Genomic DNA, 25,017 nt, shown 5'->3' on the forward strand with positions numbered 1-25,017 from the left:
ATTATGTAATTCAAATCATCCCTATCCAGTCTTAAGTATGGGGCAAGCTAAATTATTTTAGCTCTGAAAGAACCAAGAAAATGTGACTCTCCATTTTATGAATATAATTTCAATAATAATGCCTACTAATTTATTTTTCAGCATAGATGTGTAGAAAGTGTATCTGACCTGCATAAATGGCCTGTGCTGCTGGATTCGATAGATTTGTGGCTTTTCAGCTCTTTTCTAATTAAGAGTAGCATACTGAAGGATGTTGCTTGAATTACGACAATTTGATTTCAGCCATGCCAAATGGCAATTCCAGGTGAAGAAATAAGCTCAGATTAACAGCTTTAGGGTTCTATTCAATGGCATTTCATCTTGTGAGATGACATGTGGCCACGTTGCAAAGAAAAACGAATCCGAGGGTACAAGGCTGAACAAATATGGAAATGACCTAGTCTGGGATAAAGCTCGCATTCTCTCATCTTTTCATACATTTAGATTGGGTGCTCTTAAGTTCATACAGCTCAACTTTCTTTGCATTATTCAGAGAACATTGAATACAACAGATAGATTGTTTTATTTCCACTTAAACAAGACCCTAGAAAAAAAATATCATTTATTGACAAGTCAAATATCTGCAGAGAATTTCAGGGGATTCCACGCAAGTAAAAATTCTTATTCAGGTCTTGTTAATTGGAAAGTGGAACTTACAGCGTCCAATATTCAAAATGATTTAAGCGGACAGGAGAAGCTTCTGATTATTTAACCCTTTTACAAAACTGCGCAAGAGGTTTTAGCGACAGCTGGCGTGCTGAATGCTCTGCGCTGCTCAGATATGACCATCAGAGCAGCACAGAGCAATCAGCGCGCCAACTGGCACTAAAAACCTCTTGCGCGGTTTTGTAAAAGGGTGTGTGTGGAGGGGGGGGGGAATAAATCACCTGTCTGGGCTAACCAGGCATTTTTTTTTCAGCAGCACTTAACCAGATAGGCCCATATTCTATAAATGGTGCCATATCATTGTTACTGGTAGGTGCATTACTGGTGCCTATGTTGAGCGCAAGCCGTCATTTAAAAGTGGTCTTAAAACAAAAACCAAGGTGTCTACCGGCGCCTAAAAAAATGGCGCTAGAATCACGCCTACGGAGGCACTTTATGATGCCTAATGCTGGAAGTGGCGCCCCCGTAGGCGCAATTTGCATAAAAGGCAGGCACCAGAAACCAAACTAAACTAAGCTTATATACCACATCTTCTCTATAAATACAGAGCTCGACATGGTTTACAAAAATTAACAGGGAAGTACAGTGGGAGTTGATGGTAGGGGGAAGAGGAAATTTACATTTTTGAAAATAGCCAAGTTTTCAGGTGTCTACGGAATAGTTGGAAAGAGCCCAGGTTGTGCAGCTGGGCAGGGAAATTATTCCAGAGCTCTGTAGTTTTGAAGTGAAGCGATTTCCCTAGTTTTTCAATGTAGGCAACGCCTTTTAGCGAGGGGAAAGATCATTTGAGCTTTTGGATAGATCTGGTGACGTCGGGTCTCGCAGCATTCCAAGATAGAGGAATTAAAAGGGGGAAGAATGCCATGGAGGATCTTGAAAGTTAGGCAGGCACATTTAAAGTAGACCCTGGAAATTACTGGAAGCCAAGAGCGGCCTGCATTTCTGGCCGCTACCTTTTCCGAAGCCGTGTTTATATAAATGGCGCCAAGGGGTGATTGGCAGTCGCTTTTACTACGACTACCGACAAAAGCGCCGTTTATAGAATCCGAGCCATAATACCACTGAACATTCCTAGTTGCATTACATTACATTAGAGATTTCTATTCTGCCATTACCTTGCGGTTCATGGCGGATTACAAAAGAGATAAAAAAACAGAGGGTTACAATGGAAGAACATTTGTCCTTTCTAGAGAGGTAAAGAGTAAGTTATGCAATTTGTGTGGCGGGAAGAGGGAGGGGGGAAGGACGGTAAGTTTGAAGTTAGGGCTGTGTTAGGAATTTCTTTAAGAATATAGTTTTTATTTCTTTTCTGAACATCTTGTAGTCTGGTGTCGTTATCAGTAGATTGGAGATTTGGTTATCTAGTTTAGCTGCTTGGGTGGCCAGGAAGCCATTGTATAGTTTTTTCCATTTTACTTCTTTGAAAAAGGCAGTTATAATAACAGTTTACAAGCATTGCATATGGCAGATCTGGGGATTAGACTAGAGCTCAAGCACGGAGAGATGGATTGTCCCCAGCATCATACATGGGAGCAGGAGTCAGTGGCAGAGCTGAGATTAGAGCTTAAGCAGAGATAGTGATTCACCCCAATGCCACACATTAGTGACTTTTATTCCGCCATTACCTCACGGTTCAAGGCGGATTACATAAGAGGTTATCTGGACATTTCCAGAAGAGTTACAGAATTGAACGGGTTACTTCGGGGGACTGAAGTGCTTCCTGCGGTGTTAGTTTGTTTTGATGGATTTCTTGAATAGCAGGGTTTTTATTTCTTTTCTGAAAGTTTGTAGTTTGGTGTCGTGGTCAGTAGATTCGATAGTTGGCGGTCTAGTTTTGCTGCCTGCGTGGCCAGTAGGCCATTGTACATTTTTTTGCGTTTGACACCTCTGATTGGAGGGTGCATGAATAGTGTCTGGTTTCTCCTTTTCCTGGTTGTGGTAGTTCGGATAAGGCGGTTGTTCATATAAGCTGGGCACTCAGGCCAAAACTGGCTCTTTTGGGGGTGTTCCAGAGGAGAGGGGGGTGCAGCCCGTATATCACTCCAGGGCCTATGAAGCTCAAGGGGGCCCAATGAAGCCCAAGAAACATCACGAAAACCGAAACGTGGTGTTGTCACAAGAAGGAGACGTCCTTACAAACTAAGACAAAGAATGGCAGGTCAGGCACCAACCCTGACCAAATCCAGCATTTTTAATTTATCTAAGCGGCCCCTCACTAATGAAGAACTAGCTGTCCTCTCCAAGGGGTTATCGTTTGTCCCTAGTGGCTGGCATGACAGTTTAATATTGGAGTGAGTCTATTCAAGTTTATTCACAAATGTAACTTGATGTTATTCTTTAAGGATCAACGTGCAATGACTTCCAGGGATTGTCTGCACAGGGTGTCCACTTGGAATCCACCCGGACCCATGGACCCCCCATCTCACAGTTTTTCAAAAATGAGTGGAAACAGAAATTACTGCAATTGAAGCTGAACCTTAGAGGCTCCAACAAACTATGACCTGGAGTGAATTTTCGCCTATTCAAACACTGACCACTGATGAGTCCATTATGATCCGCCCCGCTGATAAAGAGGGTGGGATTGTGATAATGGATGCTGAGAAGTACGAGCAGGAGGCCTATCGACAGTTATCAAACACTCAATACTATGTACAACTGAATAGGGATCCCACGGCACAAATAAGTGAATACATACACATATTACTGGTGCAGGCTTTGGAAGATAAAACCATCACTGAGAGGGAGTTCAAATTTTTGAAACAAAATCATCCCACCATACCTGATATTTACTTTGTGCCTCAGATACATAAAAGTTTGACTGACCCCCTGGGGCGTCCGATAGTGTCAGGCAATTTATTGGTACTGGAACCTCTTTCAGATTTTATTGATCACCTCTTAAAGTCTGAAGTCTGCCTTGCCTGCTCCTACATGAAGGACTCTACTAGTATGTTGAATGAGCTGGAAAATTGTGAGGGGGGTCCCACAGGGGGCCTTACTGTATACGAAGTACATTAGATATAACTGCTTTGTCTACCAACATACCTCAGCAACAAGCATTGAAAATAATCCGTGCGCATTGTGTTAAGCTGGAATTGACTACATTTCGCACTGAAGTGTTGGTCATGATTGCCCGCATTGCTCTGGGGAAGAATTATTTTTTGTTTGCAGACAAATATTACATGCAAGTCAAGGGTACGGCTATGTGGGCCACAATGGCTCCTACTATAGCCTGCCTTTATGTTTAAGCCTTTGAGGAAAAATTTCTTTACCCTTCTGAATACTATAAGGATATCTTGTTATGGAAGCATTTTATTGATGACATCTTCCTGGTATGGGTGCAATCTGTTGCGAAATTTCAGAAGTTTATTCAATGGCTGAACAGTTGTGATCAGAACTTACAGTTTACTTCAAGTACTAGTAATGGGACTATTCCCTTTTTGGACATCAATGTTACTTTAAGTGGATCCACCTTCACCACAACCCTATACCGTAAACCCACAGACCGCAACAATCTTCTTCAATAGGACAGTTATCACCCCCCGTCATCTCAAGATTCAGAACCAATGCTAGGAAGTTCTTCTTCACCCAAAGGGTGGTGGACACCTGGAATGCGCTTCCAAAGAGTGTGATAGGGCAAGGTACGGTATTGGAGTTCAAGAAGGATTTGGACAATTTTCTGAAGGAAAAGGGGATAGAGGGGTATAGATAGAGGGTTACTATACAGGTCCTGGACCTGGTGGTCCTCCGCGTGAGCGGACTGCTGGGCATGATGGACCTCTGGTCTGACCCAGCAGAGGCACTTCTTATGTTCTTACTGGCCAATGTTTATGACTCAGGAGGTTGTGATTGGTGGCAGAATATAAAGCGTGTGCCCGAGACATTCTGTGATCGAGGATACCCCACCTCTTTGATTAAAAAGGCATACAAATGTGCTCTGCATGCCACAACAGGAATGACTACTAGAAGGAACTTCTAGAGATGATTCAGGAGGACCAACGTGTGTTTTGCCCTACTCGCATAAAATGTTTCAGATAAAGAAAGTCATCCAGAAGCACTGGCATATTTTGCAGGTACACCGAGTATTTGAAACACGCCCCCATTTCAATTACGCAAGAAACAAAAATCTACGCGAGAGGGTCACCCGATCCCAGTACAAGCCCACCGTAGTTGGTGCCGCAGTTGCGGCCAATGCAGCGTGTGCCCCCACGTTTTGGGTGGAGTCACAGTGGTGCACCTACGTTTACAGCATACTCACCAGCTGAGGGGGGCCACTTTCTACATCAAAGAGTACTTTCTGATGTTACCCCTGCTGTAACTTCAATTGATGTTCTCTCCCCCATCGTTCAACCCTATCACCAGGTTTTAAACACCATTCCTTTTCCACATCTGAATTAACTATGAGAGTTTTGTTTGCTACCTTCCTGTGTCCTTATTCTTACAGACTACAACACTGAATTTGACCACTCTCTGTTCTCACATTAGGTATAGGCTAATGGTTAGTGCTGTAGGCTGCAGGGCCCTATGTTGGTCAGCAGCAACATAGTGGAGCCACACAATGCGCGGTAGAAGGCAATGGCAAACCACTCCTGTACCCTGCCGTGAAACATCACAGAGTGGATTCCTCACTGTGCGTGATGCCATGAATCGGTGGCCTTGTGAATCTGGGCTAGTCACTTAAATCTCTATTGCACCAGGTACGAAACAGAATACTTCTATTTAATATGTACACCACTTTGATTATAACCATAGAAAGGTGATATATCAAATCCGAACCCCTTTCCTTTCCAGGAGAACAAACATAAGGAATTCTTCTGGGGATTTATCCTGAATTATGGAGCTCCTCTGGATTCCCAACTTCTCCCCTCTCTTTCCGTAAGAGACTCCTCCTCCCTGCTAAGACTTGAACCTTCCTGTCCCTAAACACTGGGTTGGTTCTTAGCCTCAGGGAATCTTGCTCTCTTAGCCTCTGACCAGTTGTAACAGAGAACTGCCAACCCTATTTTTACCTCTTACTAGGGAAATCTTTATTCTCTCACTCCAGGCATGGCTGCATGTGCAGAAACTCAAGTCCTCTCACTGGCCCAGCACTATAACCTCAAGATGAAGTAAGAAGAGAGATCTGATTGTCTTGGGTGTCTGTGTAGTGGTGAGGAGAGGAGGGGGAATGAGTGAAGGGATCTTGATCTGGTTTAAAAACCAAATTTTCTGAGGTTTTTGAATCCTGAAGCAGGAGGAGATGGGTGATTATTGGAAATAATAAGATCTATAAGGCTTTCAAATAAACAGAAGTGAGCAGAAAATCACGGAACAGCCTCATGCAAATGACGACTTAAATTCTGGCTCCAAGGGAGAGTTTGCTCTGCTATACAATGGTACAGGTCCAGTTTCACTGCATTTCTTGCTGGAAAAATCAATGAATGGGCCTCATTGGTTATTTCAACCACTCATCATGGTTTTATGAGGTCAATTTTGAAAAGGATTTTCATCTGTTAATGGGACTACTTTTGTGTCTGTTTAGAAGAAAATGTTTCTGTCTGAATGGCAAAATTAGGCCAACTTAGTAAAACAAAAAATAATTAATGATTAAATAGGATCGCAGTTCACAAATGTTGAGGTTTTAACGTTTCTCAGCTTTTCACTACAGTTCAAATAGATTTGTCTGGCTCTTGCACATGAATCCTTGCCTGGGGCACTCATCAAGTTTAATCCTGGCTATCAATAAGCAAACCTAGTCAACGCTTGAGATGCTGGATGAAGACATTCCTTCAGTCAACAGAGCTAAAAGACACTCGTGATCGTTTGGATGCAGCTAGTAAAGTATTAACAATAGAATGTGCTTCTTTTGTGAGTAATTACACAATCCGAATGCTTACTTTTTTTTTTTTCAAAGAGATACTGTGTCGTGTAGGTTACTTCCCTATCCTTTGCACATAATGCGAGTTTAAACAGAAAAAAATGTTTAAAACAATAACCAGAATCACTAAGTATCAGAGCCAGTCGGCAAAAGAAAAAAAAAACCAAAACCTGGAAACAAAATGGAGGCCTGTCGTAAAACAAAATAAAACCGTTGTGCCATAAACGAATGCAAATTTTCCACTTGCAAGAATAAGAATTAATTGCCCACTGCCTCCCAGCTGGCAGCTCCATTTACAAATGCAAATATACAATGTGCAAATTGAAGGGAATATTGGGAAATTCAAACACATTTTCATACGATGCACACAAAAAAAAGCACTTACGCACCCCACACAGCAAATCCCTTTATGTTTGATAAATTACACACTTATTTTTGCTGTTGACTGCTGTGCTTGTGCTGGAACTTCTATTGCCAGGGACCTTTTCAGTGATTGCATGTCTCCACAAGAATATTACTTCATGCTATTAATAACTGTCAGCGCTAAATGAAAAGCTCGAAGGCTTGGCAATGTTCACATCAATGTGCTAGTACTTCCCGGGCTGTATATAAAGAATCTGTGCAATAAAACTAAGCTGATGAGAAATGACCAAAAAAAACCATGAAACCAAAGGGGACACTTCATGATGCCTCGATTCCATCTTTGGTACAGAAGTTTGCATATTATTATGACAGCTTAGCAGGGTTTACAAAAGGTTCAAATAACTTCCTAAAAGAAAAGCCCATAAGCCGTTATTGAGTTGGATGTAGGAGAATCCATTGCTGGGATAAGCAACATAAAATCTGTTTTAGTCTTTGGGACTTTGCTAGGTACTTGGAACCTGGGTTGGCCACTGTTGGAAACAGGATGCTGAGCTTGATGGACCTTCGGTCTTACCCAGTAGGGCAACTCTTGCGAGCCAAGTATAGGATAATCAAACAATTGCGACATCACTGATGAGGTTGGCTCTTAGGCATTGATGGACTGAGGCATTATGACATCACAGTAGGAGCTCTGGAATGTTGCTACTGTTTGAGTTTCTACCAGGGACTTGGGACCTGGGTTGGCCACTGTTGGAAAGAGGATACTGGGCTTGATGGACCTGTCGTCTATCCCAGTATGGCAGCTCTTATGTTTCATCCTATGAAATTCTAACAAGTAGATTAGCCCCTGGATTCTTTTTATGGTTCCAGATGATCAGCACCAACATTTAGATGTGGTATCAAGATACGATGTCATCTAAATTGGTTAATAAGCTATTAAGTATCAATTAACGAGCTATAACAATCAATAATTCTACATATTTCCTCAGCGTTAAAACAACTACACTGGCTGCCAGTCACATTTCAAATTGAGTATAAAATCTTGACAATTATACATCAAGTAGTATATGGAGATGCACCTTGATATCTGATGCAAGTCTTGAGGAAATATTTACCACCTCGCAAGAACATGAGATACACTATAGGAAAACATGGGTGGCAGTAATTTCGGTGGCTGGTCCACAGCTATGGAATGCCCAAACAGGCCCTTTAAGGTTATGCCAAAATCTGAAATCTTTTAAAATATTATTTAAAACTTACTTATTTATTAGAGCAATCCATTAAACTGGAGGATTCTTTTTTTTTTTTTCCCAGTAGATCTGTATGGTTGATTATCTGGTGATGTGTTGACGTTTTGTTAAATGGATTTATGTACCTTAATATTGTAATCCGCTTAGGTTTTAAGTATAATTGAAAATTTTTAAAATAGATAAATATTTGGATTTTGCGTGCCCATTTTTTTTTTTTGTGAGCTGTTATGGAGTGCCGCGTACCTAAAACCTTTAGCACTTAGCTCAAAAGGGGGCCTCGCCAGGAGAGGGGCATTAGCATTCCAAAAAGTTTCATGTACTGTTATCAAATAGCAAAACAAAAGAGCAGTAATTCCACAACCAAATATCCAATACACAAAACAAGTGGAATGAAGGGGACAGATTCAAAACGAATGCTAGGAAGTTCTTCTTTACCCAACGTGTGGTGGACACCTGGAATGCGCTTCCAGAGGACGTGATAGGGCAGAGTACGGTACTGAGGTTCAAGAAAGGATTGGACAAGTTCCTGTTGGAAAAGGGGATAGAGGGGTATAGATAGAGGATTACTGCACAGGTCCTGGACCTGTTGGGCCGCCGCGAGAGCGGACTGCTGGGCACGATGGACCTCTGGTCTGACCCAGCAGAGGCACTGCTTATGTTCTTATGTTCTTATGAAACAAAAATTAACTTTGTCAGTTCAATTGCACTGATAGGTCATAAATGGAAGAAGGCAAAACCTCAGACCGTATTGCTATGTCTCATAACGGCCGAGGGTTAGTCACTGTGCCACTAAGATAAGATATGTGGTTTTCATGAATTTTTTTGATATTACAGAGTTAGTTTCAATGATAAACTTTGAAATCTGTATCTATTTATGATAAAACTGCTATTTTTGCATAGACTTGCCATTTCGTACAGAACTTTGTATTTGACCTCATACAACTTTATTATTAACTTTGACAATTATAACTTTATTTATACAAAATGACAAAATCTATTGAAAATCTATTGAAAAAAAATTTTTTTTTTTAAAGACATCAATTATAGCACTTAATGAATTATTGCATTCACATGAAAAGGATGGAGGCGGACCAATGACTGAAACCATAATATTGCATTTGTCAATAGCCCCTCGGCTGTTATGAGACTTAGCAATACGGTCTGAGGTTTTGCCTTCTTCCATTTATGATCTATCAGTGCAATTGAATTGACAAAGTTAACTTTTGTTTCATTCCACTTGTTTTGTGTATCTGTTAAAAAATAGCACCATTTGTGCGTTGAAATGCCACAGGCTGAGAGCCGACATTTGCACCAGACTTCAGCTGCGCTAAGTTCAACTTTAGTCAGGGGAATCGACTCAAAAGCCCTGTTCTGTAAAGTATGCTCACCTTGGAACCCCCTTCGTAGGACAATGCTTAGTGCCAATTTTCTCCCAATGCTGATTTTTCAGCATCGTTTCTAGAATTTCCTCCTAAAAGAAGGAGCTCTTCCTTTAGAAAATTGGGCACCCTGACCGCAAATTATGTATCTGGCGTCATAGGTTGCATGTGCAAATTGGTGCATGCAGCTGATGTGCATACACAATTTAATTATTTAAGAAACCAATTAGTGGTGGTAATAAGTAATTAACACCTAATAATTGGTAATTCAACCTAATTGAGCCTAATCGGCACTAATTAGAAGTTACATGCACAGCTTGGTAGGCGCATTCTATAAAGTAGCATGTGTCACTTCTAGTGCATGGATCTCAAAAGGGGGTGTGGCCAGGGCAGGAGCATGGGTGGATCATAGGCGTTCCTAAAAGTTAGATGCACTGTTATAGAATATACCTGATCCATGCACAGCTTAGGCACAGGTATTTAGCTCTGGCTTTGTGCTGGGACCGCTGCTTTTTAACATATTTATCAATGATCTAGAGATGAGAATAGCTAGTGAGATAATGAAATTTGCTGACGACACAAAGTTGTTCAAAGTTGTAAAATTGCAAAAGGACCTTCTGAGACTGGCGACTGGGCGTCGAAATGGCAGGTGACATTCAATGTGAGCAAAGTGATGCATGAGGGAAAGAGGAATGTGAACTATAGCTATGTGATGCTGGGTTCTGTGTTACGAGTCACTGCCCAGGAAAAGGATCTATGTGTCATTGTTGAAGATACTTGAAACGTCAGCTCAATGTGCAACGGCGGCTAAGTAAACTAATAAAATTATAAGAATGATCAGTAAAAGAGTGGAAAACAACAATGACAATGTTATAATGCCTTTGTATCACACTATGGTATGGCTGCACCTCAAATACTGTTTGCAATTCTGGTCACCGTATATCAAAAAAAAGATATAGCAGAATTAGAAAAGGTACAGAGAAGGGCAACAAAATTAAAATACCGAGTGAAGAGGAAAAGTGTAGAAATGAATCGCTTTTTTTACTCTTTCTAAAATTACTGTACTAGAAATCGGGGGGCATGCGATGAAGCTACTAAGTAGTAGATTTAGAACAAACTGCTGAAAATATTTATTCATATAACATGTAATTAAACTCTAGAACTCATTGCCGGAGAATGTGGTGAAATCAGTTAGCTTAGCAGGGTTTAAAAAAAGGGTTGGCTAATTTCCTAAAAGAGAAGGCCATAGGCCATTATAGAGATGGCTTGGGGAAATCGATTGCTTATTCCTAGGATAAGCAGCATAAAATCTGTTTTACTACTTGGGATCTAACTAGGTACAGTGCATGGTGGGCCACTGTTGAAAATAAGAAACTGGGCTCAATGGACCTTCGGTCTGTCCCAGTATGGCAATTCTTATGTTTTCCTAAATGTCGTGTCGCGTATGGCCACTAAACTCAATTCTGTATATAGCGGGAGCCTTTTATAGAATTGCACTAAGTCCACTACGCAGAGGGTGGTGGACACATAGAACGCGCTTCCGGAGGAAGTGATAGGCCAGAACTCTGTACAGGGGTTCAAGAAAGGTTTGGATAGGTTCCTGGAGGATAAAGGGATAGAGGGGTACAGATAGAACTTGAGGTAGGTTATAGAAGTGGTCAGAAACCACTTCACAGGTCGCAGACCTGATGGGCCGCTGCGGGAGCGGACCGCTGGGCGAGATGGACCTCGGTCTGACCCAGTGGAGGCAACTTCTTATGTTCTTAAGCGCCATATTGTCTTCCAGTAAAGAAACTTAAACCATATCAGTCATAGCGTGTCAAACACCATTTGAAAGAGTATATTGTACATGCATATAAATTGACACAATATTCACTTATGTGCTGTGAAAAAGTTGTTATACTGTTTAGAATAGGCTGACAATTTCTTTTTTTTATTCCTTATTGAATTTCACATTTTTTATGATAAACAATAATCATATCGAAATCAACAGTATCCATAGAAATACAAATAGTTATTAGAAAAGGAAAAAAAAGAAAATAAGCATTATTTCAGCTGTTTAGAAGGAGTTTCATCATCGGAGCATAATTCACACCAACATTGCTTTATAGGCAATATAAAAAGAAGAGCTAAAGTGGACCTAATGTTAACTGTGAGCGTTTATTCTTGTCTCTCGTTAGGGGTACTAGCGGTCCTCACCTCTTTATCAATAATAAATCGAGTTAACTGAGAAGAATCAAAGAAAATATATCTAACTCCTTTCAAATTAATCATTTGCATGGAAATCGTAATACAAAATGTAGCTCCCAATTTTAAAACCTGGGGGTCTCAAGAGCAAAAACGGTTTCCTCTTTTTTCTGTGTTAATCTAGACACATCCGGGTACGTTCTAATTTTATGATTCAGAAACACGACCACGTCACCGAGGCATGCCTTGACTCACACTAGCTCCCAATTCAAGCAAGAATACTATTTCAATTCTACTGTCTATTTAAATCCATAAATGGTGACTTGAACAATCCAAACTACCGCAACCAGACACAGGAGAACCCAGACACCATTCACATACCCTCCAATCAGAGACAACAAACGGAAAAAATTATACGATGGCCTTCTAGTCACACAGGCAGCAAAACTAGACCACCAACTCTCCAGACTATAAAACTTTCAGAAAAGAAATAAAAACCCTGCTATTCAAAAAATCCATGGAGACTGACACCATATGGAACATTTCAATTCTCTGAAGCAATCCGCTCTACTCTGTAACACCTCTGGGCATGTCCAGAAATCCTCTTCTGTAATCCGCCTTGAACCACAAGGTAATGGTGGAATAAAAATCACTAATGTAATGTAATTATATCTTTATACTTAAAAAAAACATCTTCAAAAGCCAATCTCTATCTGAATCTAACGCTAATTCAACAAATAGTGTGGCTGACAATTTTAAGGTGTCAACAAAGACCCCCGTTCAATTTACAGGTCGTCCATGGTCAAATTTTTCATATTTTTCAAATTGTCCATTTGTATCCAAGATAAATCCTCTTTGTACACAAATAAATAGTCAAACTGCGTTCATAAATATTTTTTAAAAAACTTTGGGCTCCATTTACTAAGGTGCGCTACAATACCACACGCGCTAAACGCTAATGCCTCCATAGAGCTTGGCATTAGTATTTTTTCATTTAGCGCGTGGTTAGCATACGCTAATCTTTAGCACGCGCTAAAAACGCTTTAGTAAAAGGAGCCCTGTATCTTAATAATAATAACAGTTTATATACCGCAGGACCGTGAAGTTCTATGTGGTTTACAATGATTAAAAAGTTACAGATTGAGTAGTACTAACAGAGTTAAGATTTAGCAGTCAGTTACTGTGGGGAAAGACTGTTCAATGTAGCTGCCTAAGTACTTTCGGAACAAATATGTTTTTAGGTGTCTCCTAAATTCCCCATAAGTATTCGCGAGCATGAGTAATTGTTTCAGATCTTTACCCCATAATGCTGCCTGATAAGAGAAGAGATGTTGATGATGTCTTTTAAATTTACATCCTTTAACCGGTGGAGAAACAAAATTCAAGTTTGAGCTTCTCTTAAGTCGACTGGTTGAGAAAGAGAAAAGGTCGGTTATATATCTGGGGCTAGGCCGAAAAGTACCTTGAAGCAGAAACATCCTTCACACGTGCCTCCATCGGCATCCAATGCAGGAGTCGGTAGGAAGGAATTACATGGTCGAACTTCTTCAGACCCAAAATCATCCTGATCGCCGCATTATCTTATCTTATCTTAGGTACTACAGAAAGCCACTGTCAACCATGGCGGAGTACTCCAGAGATTGTTTCATTGCTGCTGTTTTTTTCAAAGGCTAAGTTTTTGTTTTCGGTTTGATTTGATACCTTATCCACCTGGGACCTCTGATGAAGGCGTGTTCAAGGTTGATTCAAGGTGGTAACATTAACCACATTCATGATTATGGTTTAATAAATTTAGCCTGCATCTTTGTACATCTGTCTGCAGTCTTCTTTGTTTTGGTTTAACCAATGGCAGGACTCATTCCACTCACCCTGATGTTCTCAGGCCTCCCTGAGATGTCAACTGAACTGATTTGGCCTGTTTCCCTATAGGAAGCTAGTTCTCAAAAGGGAAAAAGGGATAAGAGGGTTTCTGAAAAGTGGACCCTGGGTTCACTGTTATTAGTGAAGGGTCAAGTGAAATTGGATGACGGGTTCAAAAGTTATGGGTGGGGAGGGTAAGCTTGTCATGGTGATCATACGAAGTCAGCTTCCCATTGCATGCATATGAAGAGGAAGTAAGAGGTTCCTCCTGGGGACATGGAACACTAAATGCCATCTGTATTATGTGATAATAAGCAAACTGATTATGTTTGGACCTTTCATTCATAGCAGATGGGTTCATTAAATTTAATGGTCTTAAGAGCCTTTAGAAGCAGAGTTAAAAACATGCAAAACATACTGCCACATTTATCTCACCCCAAAGCCCTTGTATTTCTAGCATGACCTATAAATATGATAATGTTTTATTTCTCTATTCATGCAAGTCACTGTCGTCATTATTTCAGTTCGCACCTAACCTCTGAACCTGACGGAAACTGCCAGCCGTTATTTGGATTTGATTTTGGTCTCGGAACCGTCGTTTTCCCAATAGGATTTTTAGATTTGTGCAGACTTTTGCCTGTACTGTACTGTCTTCTAATTTAAAATAAGGTCTTACGTGTAATGCTATAATCTTTGGAATCTGAAATGAAACATGATCTGATAATCCCCATATAAAGAGAAAACTCTAGGCAGAAAAGATAAACCTAAGTCAGGCTCGATGGCTTTTATGTTTGCTGTATTTGAATTCTTTTTGGCGCTATTTTCAAAAGGTAAGACTAAAAGAATGCATAAAAATTGCCAAGCGAAGCGCTTATGTTAACCAGTTATTTGTGTGATAAATTCATAAACGCTGGGTTTTACAAAGCAGCGTAAGAGCATTTAGCCACGGGCCGGCGAGGTAAATGCTCCAACGCTCATAGGAATTACCTCAGCGGTAAAATGCTCTTACGCTGCTTAGTAAAAGGAGCCCAAAACGATGCCCTCGGGAGACAAATATATGTTGATTTATAAAATAAAATATCCAGATTGAATTATAGAAAAGTGGGAATTTAGAAATCTGACAAGAATTCATTTTAAAAATAAAAATATACATACAGGTTTGGGTACGCCAATGTTAGGAGAACTCACCCTGTCTTTAGGTCAAGTCCAAAGGCTTTATTAAACAATTATGTCTTCAAAACAGCTTTACATGTGTACTGTGAGCCACCTCACGCCTAGGATCATCAGGCCGCCAAATTGCGGCCCAGTGTTTCTAGGTCACATGTTAAAGAGGCAGGTACCCTTACCCACACTAGGTCAGTCCATCTAGTCCAGTTTCCTTTTTCCACAGCGGCCAACCCAATCACAGTACCTGTCAGAAACGCAGAGAGACGCCCCATTCCATGCTGCCGATCCAGAGCAAGCCGTGGCTTCCCCCATGTCTTGTCTCAATAGCAGACTATGGACTTTTCCTTCAGGAACTTGTCCGGACCTACCACATCCTCTAGCAACGAGTTCCAGAGCTTAACTATTCTTTGAGCAAAAACAATATTTCCTCCTATTTGTTTTATAAGTATTTCTATGTAATTTCTTTGAGTATCCCCTGGATTTTTGTACTTTTTGAAAGGGTGATAAATTGATTCATTTTTGCCCATTCTACACCACTCAGGATTTTGTAAATCTCAGTCATATCCCCCCTCAGCCATCTCTTTTTGAAACTGAAGAGCCCCAACCTTTAGTCTTTCTTCATACAAGAGGAGTTCCATCCCCTTTATCATTTTGGTCACTCTTCTTTGAGCCTTTTCTAATTCCACTACATCTTTGTTGAGATACGGAGACCAGAACTGTGCACAAAAGTGAGGCCACACCATGGCGCGATATAGAGGCATTATAATATTCTTGGTCTTATTTACCATCCCTTTCCTAATAATTCCAAGCATCCTATTTGCTTTTTTTGCCATAGCCACACACTAGAGCCAGTAGTGGGGTCAGAGTGCCCCCTCAGGTTGAAAGCCCCTCTTGAGCTTCCCTCCCTAAATTAAGCCCCCCCTATCCAAAAGGCCCCACCTAGTGGGTAACCTCCCACCCACAAATGCCCCCTCCCTGAACCAAAGATCCCTACCCAGGCCTTTCCATACTCGCAAAGCCCTCCATCAGGTCTGTACTGGGCAAATCCCTGGTGTCTAGTGATGAGGGCAGTAGTGATCTATAGTTGCTCCTGACCTCATAGGTCCCTTCTTCCAAAATGGTGCTGAAATCCGCTATTGATAGTTTTGTGTTACTACCAATAGGGATTCATGTTTCTATATTGATCCTTAGATTATGTGGACAATCAACGTTCTGCCTGATCCATCCAGATAAGTACATAAATATTGAACCCCCCCAAAAAAAAAAACAAGAAAAAGACTACAGATTGGAATGTACTAGGTGCAGGAATCTTTATTCAAAATGTATACAAAATTGTAACCCATAAAGATGGCTCTCAAATACATGGAGTACGGACCCAACACGGTCCGTGTTTCAAAGAAACACTCCTTCCTCAGGGATCCGGGACATCTGATGTATCACATAGAGAGAGTCATGCGAAGAACAACGTTGCGACATAAAGCCATCAAAATTTTTAAATTGGAGGCAAGAAATTCTCTTTCACCCTGTGCGTTTGCTTAGAAAGAGAATTTCTTGCCTCCGATTTAAAAAATTTTGATGGCTTTGTCGCAACGTTGTTCTCCGCATGACTCTCTACATGTGATAACATCGGATATCCCGGATCCCTGAGGAAGGAGTGTTTCTCTGAAACGTGGACCGTGTTGGGTCCGTACTCCATGGGCTCCTTTTACGAAGCTGCGTTAGCGGTTTTAACGCGCGCTAATTTGCCGGCCGTGCTGGGCGGTAGTTTTTTGGCTAGCACGGGGGTTAGCGGGCGCTAAAAAGATGCGTGCGATAAAAGATGCTAACGCGGCTTCGTAAAAGGAGCCCCATGTGTTTGAGAGCCGTCTTTATGGGTTACAATTTTGTATAGATTTTGAATAATAATAATAATTTATTTCTTATATACTGGTATACCGTGAAGTTCGGAGCGGTTTACAATAAAGATACATTTGACAGTACATGGGATAGAAACGGTTTACAATAAAGATACGTTTAGTCAGTACATGGGATGCAAGTGGGTTACAATACAAGTGGTTTACTATCAAGGTGGGTTACCATAAAGTACATACATTTAGTCAGTACATGGGTTACAATAAAGATATATTTTGTCAGTACATGGGGTGCAGGTGGGTTACAATACAAGTGGTTTACTATCAAGGTGGGTTACCATAAAGTACATACATTTAGTCAGTACATGGGTTACAATAAAGATACGTTTAGTCAGTACATGGGATGCAAGTGGGTTACAATACAAGTGGTTTACTATCAAGGTGGGTTACCATAAAGTACATACATTTAGTCAGTACATGGGTTACAATAAAGATATATTTTGTCAGTACATGGGGTGCAGGTGGGTTACAATACAAGTGGTTTACTATCAAGGTGGGTTACCATAAAGTACATACATTTAGTCAGTACATGGGTTACAATAAAGATACGTTTAGTCAGTACATGGGATGCAATTGGGTTACAATACAAGTGGTTTACTATCAAGGTGGGTTACCATAAAGTACATACATTTAGTCAGTACATGGGTTACAATAAAGATATATTTTGTCAGTACATGGGGTGCAGGTGGGTTACAATACAAGTGGTTTACTATCAAGGTGGGTTACCATAAAGTACATACATTTAGTCAGTACATGGGTTACAATAAAGATACGTTTAGTCAGTACATGGGATGCAAGTGGGTTACAATACAAGTGGTTTACTATCAAGGTGGGTTACCATAAAGTACATACATTTAGTCAGTACATGGGTTACAATAAAGATACGTTTAGTCAGTACATGGGATGCAAGTGGGTTACAATACAAGTGGTTTACTATCAAGGTGGGTTACCATAAAGTACATACATTTAGTCAGTACATGGGTTACAATAAAGATACGTTTAGTCAGTACATGGGATGCAAGTGGGTTACAATACAAGTGGTTTACTATCAAGGTGGGTTACCATAAAGTACATACATTTAGTCAGTACATGGGTTACAATAAAGATATATTTTGTCAGTACATGGGGTGCAGATGGGCTAAAGATTCCCGCACCTTGTCCATTCCAATCTGCAGTCTTTTTCTTGTTTTTGGTGTTCGCCTTTCACCACAGACCCGTTGGATTTTTCTTTGTTTTGCCTTGCAGACTGAAAACCCACCATTTCCAGAATACTGTTTCCAACACTGCCTATCCAGGTCACAGTACTTATATCCAGATAAGAGCCAGTGCAGAACATTTTGGCTGTAACTACAAACACTGCAGCCAGCATTTAAATGACATGCTGGCAGCGGAGTTTGAAAACTGGCTGTCGTATATGACATGTAGCAGGAAAGATGCTCCATTTTCCCAAAGAACTGTTAAACCTTTCCAAGCAGGGCTAATGGCTTTTGCCCCCGAGGCAGCGAACTATTGGGGAAATTGAGAAGTCATCGTCTGTTATGCATTGTTGAATGATAGGTCATTTTCATGACTCAGTGTCTGCTTTATCTTGTTTATATCCTATGGTTAACCAGGAAAAAGATAGTTTATCTCAAAAGAATTTAAAGCAATGCTGTTTGGATTGCGGTAAAGCTTGCAAAAGGCAACCTGTTGCTGGCCAGCTTTAAACAAACAATCAGAAGGCGTCTTATACAAAATATTACAGATTTAAATGTGTCAGGGAAAAAAAAAAAAAAAGAAAAGACTTCAGTTTTGAAGAGACTTGATGAAGCAATTTAGACGGGTTCAGCTAAGAATAACAGGGAGCGACTCTTGTCAAAGCTTCTTCTTTCTCTTAATTCAGCTTATTTATCCTTCACAGTCAGAGCGAACTAGTCTAACATTGGACAGAGCTTTCTGTTTTGTAAATCGCTGTGAAAGTTGCATAAGTGATTTATTATATTTTACTTAGTTATAAATGGGCTACATTTAAAATGTTTCAACAATGAAAGTTAATTGAACTCCTGATATCTATTCCCACTTGCCTCTAACTACCATGGGATATAATAGAAGCAATGTTTTGAATGGAAGGATGCGGCTGAGGTTATTTAATTCGATTTTCCTCCAGAAATATGCAATGTGTAATGCTCAGAAAATGCCACTCTATCAAAGCCTTCTGTTAGTGCATAGCATATTCTTTTCATTCTGCCATTCTCTTCCTATATATGGAAACATAACTGAGAAGCAAAAATCTTTAAGTGGCTAAAGCAACTAACTGGGGACCTTTTACAAAACCGCAATGGCGGTTTTTAGCGCAGGCCGGTGTGCTGAATGCTCTGTACTGCTCTCGACGTTCTTTAGGAATTCTATGAGTGTCGAGAGGGGGGGGGGGATAAGATTTATTTCTGGATTTTAAGAAGAATGTTGATATTTCTGTTCAACTTACAGGTTGGTCTAAGCTTCCTTGTTAAGAACATGGTCATAGAGAGGGGAATTTTCAATAGGACATCTAAATCTGGGAAAAATGTCTAAAAATCCAGTAGAGAAAAAGGTCATTTTCAAACCAGAAAACCATTCTTTTTTTTTTTTAATGGTCATTTCTTAGATGTGTTTGTTTCCAGTGCATCTATCTTTTTGAACCATTTTTGTAAGAGAAAAAGTCCAAATGAAAAATGCACAAAAACCAGCCATTGGGACAGGAGGAGCCAGCATTCTTAGCACACTGGCCACATAGTCATTCCAGCAGAGCAGTGGGGTACCCGAGAAGGCACTGCGATGAACATCACATAAAAGGTTCCAGGTACACACACTGCCATAACCTCTTACATTGTATGGTGAGCCCTGCAAAACTCATCCAAACTGTACCCAATTGTAGACCACCTCAATAGCCCTTATGCCTGCAGGTGTCACCTACAGTATATGTGGGTACAGTAGGTTTTGGGTGGGTTTTGGAGGGCTCACACTTTCCACCTCAAGTGTACTAGTTACAGTGGGATATGGGCCTAGGTCCCCTTCTCTGGGGTCCACTGCACTGACTTAAAGGCCTGCTTACTACTCTAATGGAACTGGCTAAAACTTCAGAAACTGTCTCCCGGTAGAGGTGGTGGAGATAAAGACCGTGTATGAAATCAAGAAAGCATGGGATAGGCACTTGGGACCTCTTAGGGAGATGAGGAGATAGTGGATGCTGCAAATGAACAGACTGGATGGGCCATTTGGCTTTTATCTGCCATTGTGTTTCTATAACCATAAAGCTCTATGACCTCACAATGCAGGTATAAAGAGCCTTAGCCTATAGGAAGAGGAGATGCAAATGTTAAGAGCCTTAGCCAATAGGGAGAGGAAGAGCTAGTGGATGCTGCAAATGGACAGACTGGATGGGCCATTTGGCCTTTATCTGCCATCATGTTTCTATAACTATAAAGCTCTATGACCTCACAATGCAGGTATAAAGAGCCTTAGCCTATAGGAAGAGGAGATGCAAATGTTAAGAGCCTTAGCCAATAGGGAGAGGAAGAGATAGTGGATGCTGCAAATGGACAGACTGGATGGGCCATTTGGTCTTTATCTGCCATCATGTTTCTATAGGCTAGTATGTACTGTTTCATTCACATCTTTGAGGGGTGGGAGTGATTAGCATGCGCTAAATGCTAAGAAACCAATTTTATACCTAGGGGCATTTTAGGAATTAATGCATGCTAATTATTAGCATGTGCTAAATCCATTAGCACACCTTAGTAGAAGGATCTCTTAGTTTAAATATTGCAGGGTTTTTTTTGGGGGGAGGGTCCTTTTTTTGTGATCTCCTTCTTATATTGGGGCTTGGGTAGGGTTGATTACAAATTTTACCCCCTCTTTTACAAAAGCTGGCAGCATGGGCCGGCGCAGTAAATGCTCTGACATCCATAGGTTTTCAGTAGGCATTGGAGCTTTTGTCGCAAGGCATTTGGCTGCTCAGTTTTATAAAATGGGAACGTAGTTTGTTTTTCTATTAATTGTTGCATTTCAGTTGTAATGGTTTTTTATTGTATCACCTGATTTCTGGACAACATAGTTTTTTCTTTGTCTTTAATGTAAAAGTGTTTAAAAAAAATTTGAAAAATCTTAATGTACAATACATACTAACATATCTTAGTAGCACACCTAGGGTATGTGACACCCAGAACGGATCATTTTTAACACCTCCCCAATATAAAATGGGACCGGAGGACCACCACCTAGGAGCTGCATCCAGGGCAGACCCCCCCCCCCCCCCCGCCCCACTCTACTCCTCCGTTCTGTCCCCTCTCCCTTTGGTACGCAACTGCCTGAGGGAGGTGATTTTGGTCTCCAAAAGTTAGTAAAAAATGTATTAAAATTAGCCCAAAGATTACTTTATTTCCATTTTCTATTTATAAATGTTTATCAATACAGCTACCATACTACTTTATTCTAAAGCAACACTTTTTTTTTTTAACCTTTTGTCATCTTTGGTTTCTGCTTTCCTCATTTTCTCTTCACTCTCCATTCCATCCAGTGTCTGCCCTTTTTATCTGTCCCTTCCATTTTTCTCTTTCTGTCTACACTACCTTCCCCATGCTCTGGCATCTCTCACTTCTCCTTTTCTTCCTCCCTTCTCACCCCAATTCATTCCATATTCTGGCATCTGCTTCCTTTCCCCATGCTCTGGGCTCTCTCCCCTGTCTTCTCCTTCCATTTCTCCCTCTCCCTCCATGCTCTGACATCTTCTTTCTTTCCTTCCCGATGGTCTAGCATCTCAGTCTCCTTCCCTTCCTTGGCATCTCTCTCCTCACCTTCTCTTCCATCTCCCCATCCATGCTCTAGTTTCTTCTCTCTTTCCTTTCCCTCCCTCCTTTGCCCCTAGCCTGATATCTCTGTCACTTTCCCTTCCCTCTCCCCCATGCCCTGGCATCTCTTCCTCCCCCTCCATGGACTTGCATCTCCTTTCCTCCCTTCCTTTCCCTCGCCACTTTTCTTCCCCATGGTCTTCCATCTCTGTTTCATCTCCTCTCTTTTCCCTGGTCTTCCTTCTCCCTTCCTCTCCCCAGTTGGGTGCAACATTTCTTTTACCCTCCCCTCCCTCCCTTTGTTACCCTGCAGTTGGCAGTGCAACGTTCACAATTTTCTGCTCTTGCTGGCATCGGACCTTCCTCTCAGCTGGGTCATGCCTTTATGGAAACAGGAAGTGGGCGGAGCTCAGCAGAGAGGAAGGCCCGATGCTGACAAGAGCAATGAATTGTGAATGCTGCCGCTGCTACCGGGAAGAAGTTCTTTACACTGGCGCTAGCTCACGGAAGATTCAGTGGAGCACCCCCTTATGGTCTGCATCCGAGGCCAACCATCACCCCCCCCCCCTTGGTACACCACTGTTTAGACTCGCCATCATACTTTCATGAGGGATAAGAAATACAGAAAAAAATGCTGAATTGCATTTTTACACAAACACCACCAAACCATCACCTCATCAGATCAGTAAGCAAAACAAAAAAAATTGACCTGGAGATTCTACAGAGAAAAAAAGTCCAGGAGAAACCAAAGAAACACTTTGGAGAGACGATGTTCCTGAAATGGACTTTATTCAAAATGCATAAATGTATAGCAATCCACATAAACACCTTAAGGACCTAGTCTGCTGGGAGCACTGGATCCAACATGGTCTGTGTTTCGGCAAACGAGTCTTCCTCAGGGATCCCTGCTAATCCTAGGGTGAAAAATATGTGGAAAGGCTAAACAATCCAAAAATACAATTGCGTAGAATTGGATTGTTTAGCCTTTCCACGTATCCTCTACCCTAGGACTAGCAGGAATCCCTGAGGAAGACACGTTTGTCGAAACACGTACCGTGTTGGATCCAGTGCTCCCAGCGGACTAGGTCCTTAAGGTGTGTATGTGGATTGCTATACATTTATGCATTTTGAATAAAGTCCATTTCAGGAACATCGTCTCTCCACAGTGTTTCTTTGGTTTCACCTCATCAGATCAGATACTGTATAACATTCAAGAGATTACCTACCCTTTCTTTCAGGCAAAGCAATTAGTCCACATCTGATCTTTGAGACAATAAATTCATTGCAGCATCCACAAACCTAATAATTATCATTGAGCATACTTTCCTGAAGCATTGTATGACTGTCAAAAGTAAGCAAACAAGCTAATTAGCCGACTGTGATTCCTTTCTCTAAAATGATTTGTATATTATTTAACTTTTCAATGGAAGCCATATGCTTGCTAGAAGTTTGCATCCAGCACACTACCATACAGGCTCTTTCACTTAGCTGTGGGAACCAAAAAAGAACAAAAAAAAAAAATCTGATTATAGGGTAAAGAGACAAAGACATTAGAAATGAAAGAATTAATATCTAAAATGACTTTCACAATTTAAATTTATTTTTTATATAAAATTGATTTTTTTTCTTCTGTTTTTTTTGTGTGTGTGTTTGTTTTTTTTTGTCTTTTCAGCTCCCTCAGGCTCAAAAGGTAAAGCAGTTTTCTACCAACTCCTATTTATCAGAAAAATCGAGACCTATGCATGTATTCAACATGAATGAATATGATAACCTGGCACACTTTTGAACACAGCAGGGAAGGAACCCTTCGCTTGTGTTGGATTTGGGGCAGCTGCCCCAGCTGCCTCCCATCGTCCAGTACCTCCGTTACCGATGGTAGTATGCGCACGGAATATTCTTGAAAAGACTCAAAATAGTGCACCAAAACCACATATTAAACAGAACGATATTTGCAGAAGTCTGGAGAAATGAGAAGCTCTTAGAACTGACCTCCCTCTTTTATCAAACAGCGCTGGAGGTTTTTAGGACGGGCCGGCACAGTAAATGCTCCGACGCTCAGAGGAATTCTGTGAGCATCGGAGCATTAACAGCGCTGACCCGTACAAGAATCACATACAAGATAGCATTGTTAACATGTAAAATATTAACAGTTAAAGCACCAATATTCCTAGAAAGATACCTAATACCTTATAATCCCATAAGAACTTTAAGATCGGAGGACAAAAATCTTCTTTCTGTTCCGACTTTGAGAATAATTTATACAAGATGTGATACTATTTTCTCGCTCACAGCTCGACAAATATGGAACTCCTTACCAGGGAAGAAAGGATCCTAAACAAATTTAAGGGGGCATTAGAGTATTGGCTCTGCAAAGACGCATTCAAAACTTGAACTTCCCATGAGGCTGTCTTAATTTTAATGAACAAAATTACCCCCTTCCTCTTGTTTTTCCCGTTTTCTGTCTCTCTTTTCTTTAAATTAAATTGTAGTTCCACCCTTTCCCCTTCTGCACCTGTATGTTTTCGTAGACATCGTAATGCAATAAATGTCGTCCACCTCCCCTAATTTTCACTGTGCATCGCTTTGAAATTGCAATTGAATCAAACTTTTAATTAAACTTGAAACAAAAACCTCTAGCAACGCTTGATAAAAGGGCCCTTAATTCCAAATCAACCTTGCAGCCTCCTGTTGGCTATTGGGAACACGGTGACGGAAATTCCGTGGTTACTTTGGCCACTGGCAACTTGTCTGTCTGTTTTTCTAGTGGGTTGCCAAATGGCCACCAGGGCACACACATGCTGGCCTTTCGTTTTGAGTCACCATGTTTGGAATAAGTATTACCTATATTAACTGTACCTAAGAGATAGAGCAGCAAGCTGAGAACCAGGGAAGTTAGGGTTCAAATCCCACTGGCCCTCCTTGAGATTTTGGACGAGTCACTTAACCCTCCGCTGCCCTTTTACTAAACTGCAGTAAGCGCTGGCGTGTTTCTTACTGCATGTTAAAAAAGGATTACTGCGGGACAAGCCACCGGCACCTCACGGTACACGCACACCACACAATAAAAATATTTTTTTAATTTTCTTCAAAGGGGGCATGTTAAGGGATGGAGAGTGGGCGTGACTAGCGCTAATCAGTTAACGCGTGAAGCATTGCCTTGCGCTAATTGATTGGCGCGGGATTAGCACAGGGGCCCTTGCCACTTACAAAATAGGTGGCGACAGGCGCTTTATAACGGTCTCTCCACTAAAGGCAAAATCAGTGCATGGCCATAAAGTCAGAAAATGGGGAAAGTCAGCCATTTTCCAGCTGCGGCACGAATGGTCTTAGTGCTCAGGAAAGCCCTGTGTAAGGGGCACACTAAGGCCACTTTTGCCACAGCTTTAATAAAATGGTCCCTTAGAACACAATTCTATAAATGGTACCTCATTTTGGGCACAACAAAAAAAACGCACTTAGCACCAGTTCGGTAACAGCTGAAGGGCTTGCCTAAGTCGATATGCATTGGCATATCAACACAAAGGCACACCCACCTAT

At 41.1% G+C, this 25,017-nt stretch overlaps 1 protein-coding gene across 5 annotated transcripts in view; it reads left to right on the top strand.

Annotated features, from left to right (window-relative positions):
• CACNA2D3 (calcium voltage-gated channel auxiliary subunit alpha2delta 3) overlaps positions 1 to 25,017 on the top strand; it is a 797,511-nt gene that overhangs the window by 514,712 nt on the left and 257,782 nt on the right. For 4 of the 5 annotated variants that reach the window (XM_033926567.1, XM_033926568.1, XM_033926569.1 and 1 more), the window contains exon 14: positions 23,153 to 23,170. The exons of the other annotated variant lie outside the window; for it this stretch is intronic. In XM_033926567.1, coding sequence (XP_033782458.1) covers positions 23,153 to 23,170 — 18 coding nt within the window. The remainder of the gene's footprint in view (positions 1 to 23,152; positions 23,171 to 25,017) is intronic. 5 annotated transcript variants of the gene reach the window in all.

The sequence above is a fragment of the Geotrypetes seraphini genome, chromosome 17, assembly GCF_902459505.1.
Source record: "Geotrypetes seraphini chromosome 17, aGeoSer1.1, whole genome shotgun sequence".
NCBI lineage: Eukaryota > Metazoa > Chordata > Amphibia > Gymnophiona > Dermophiidae > Geotrypetes > Geotrypetes seraphini.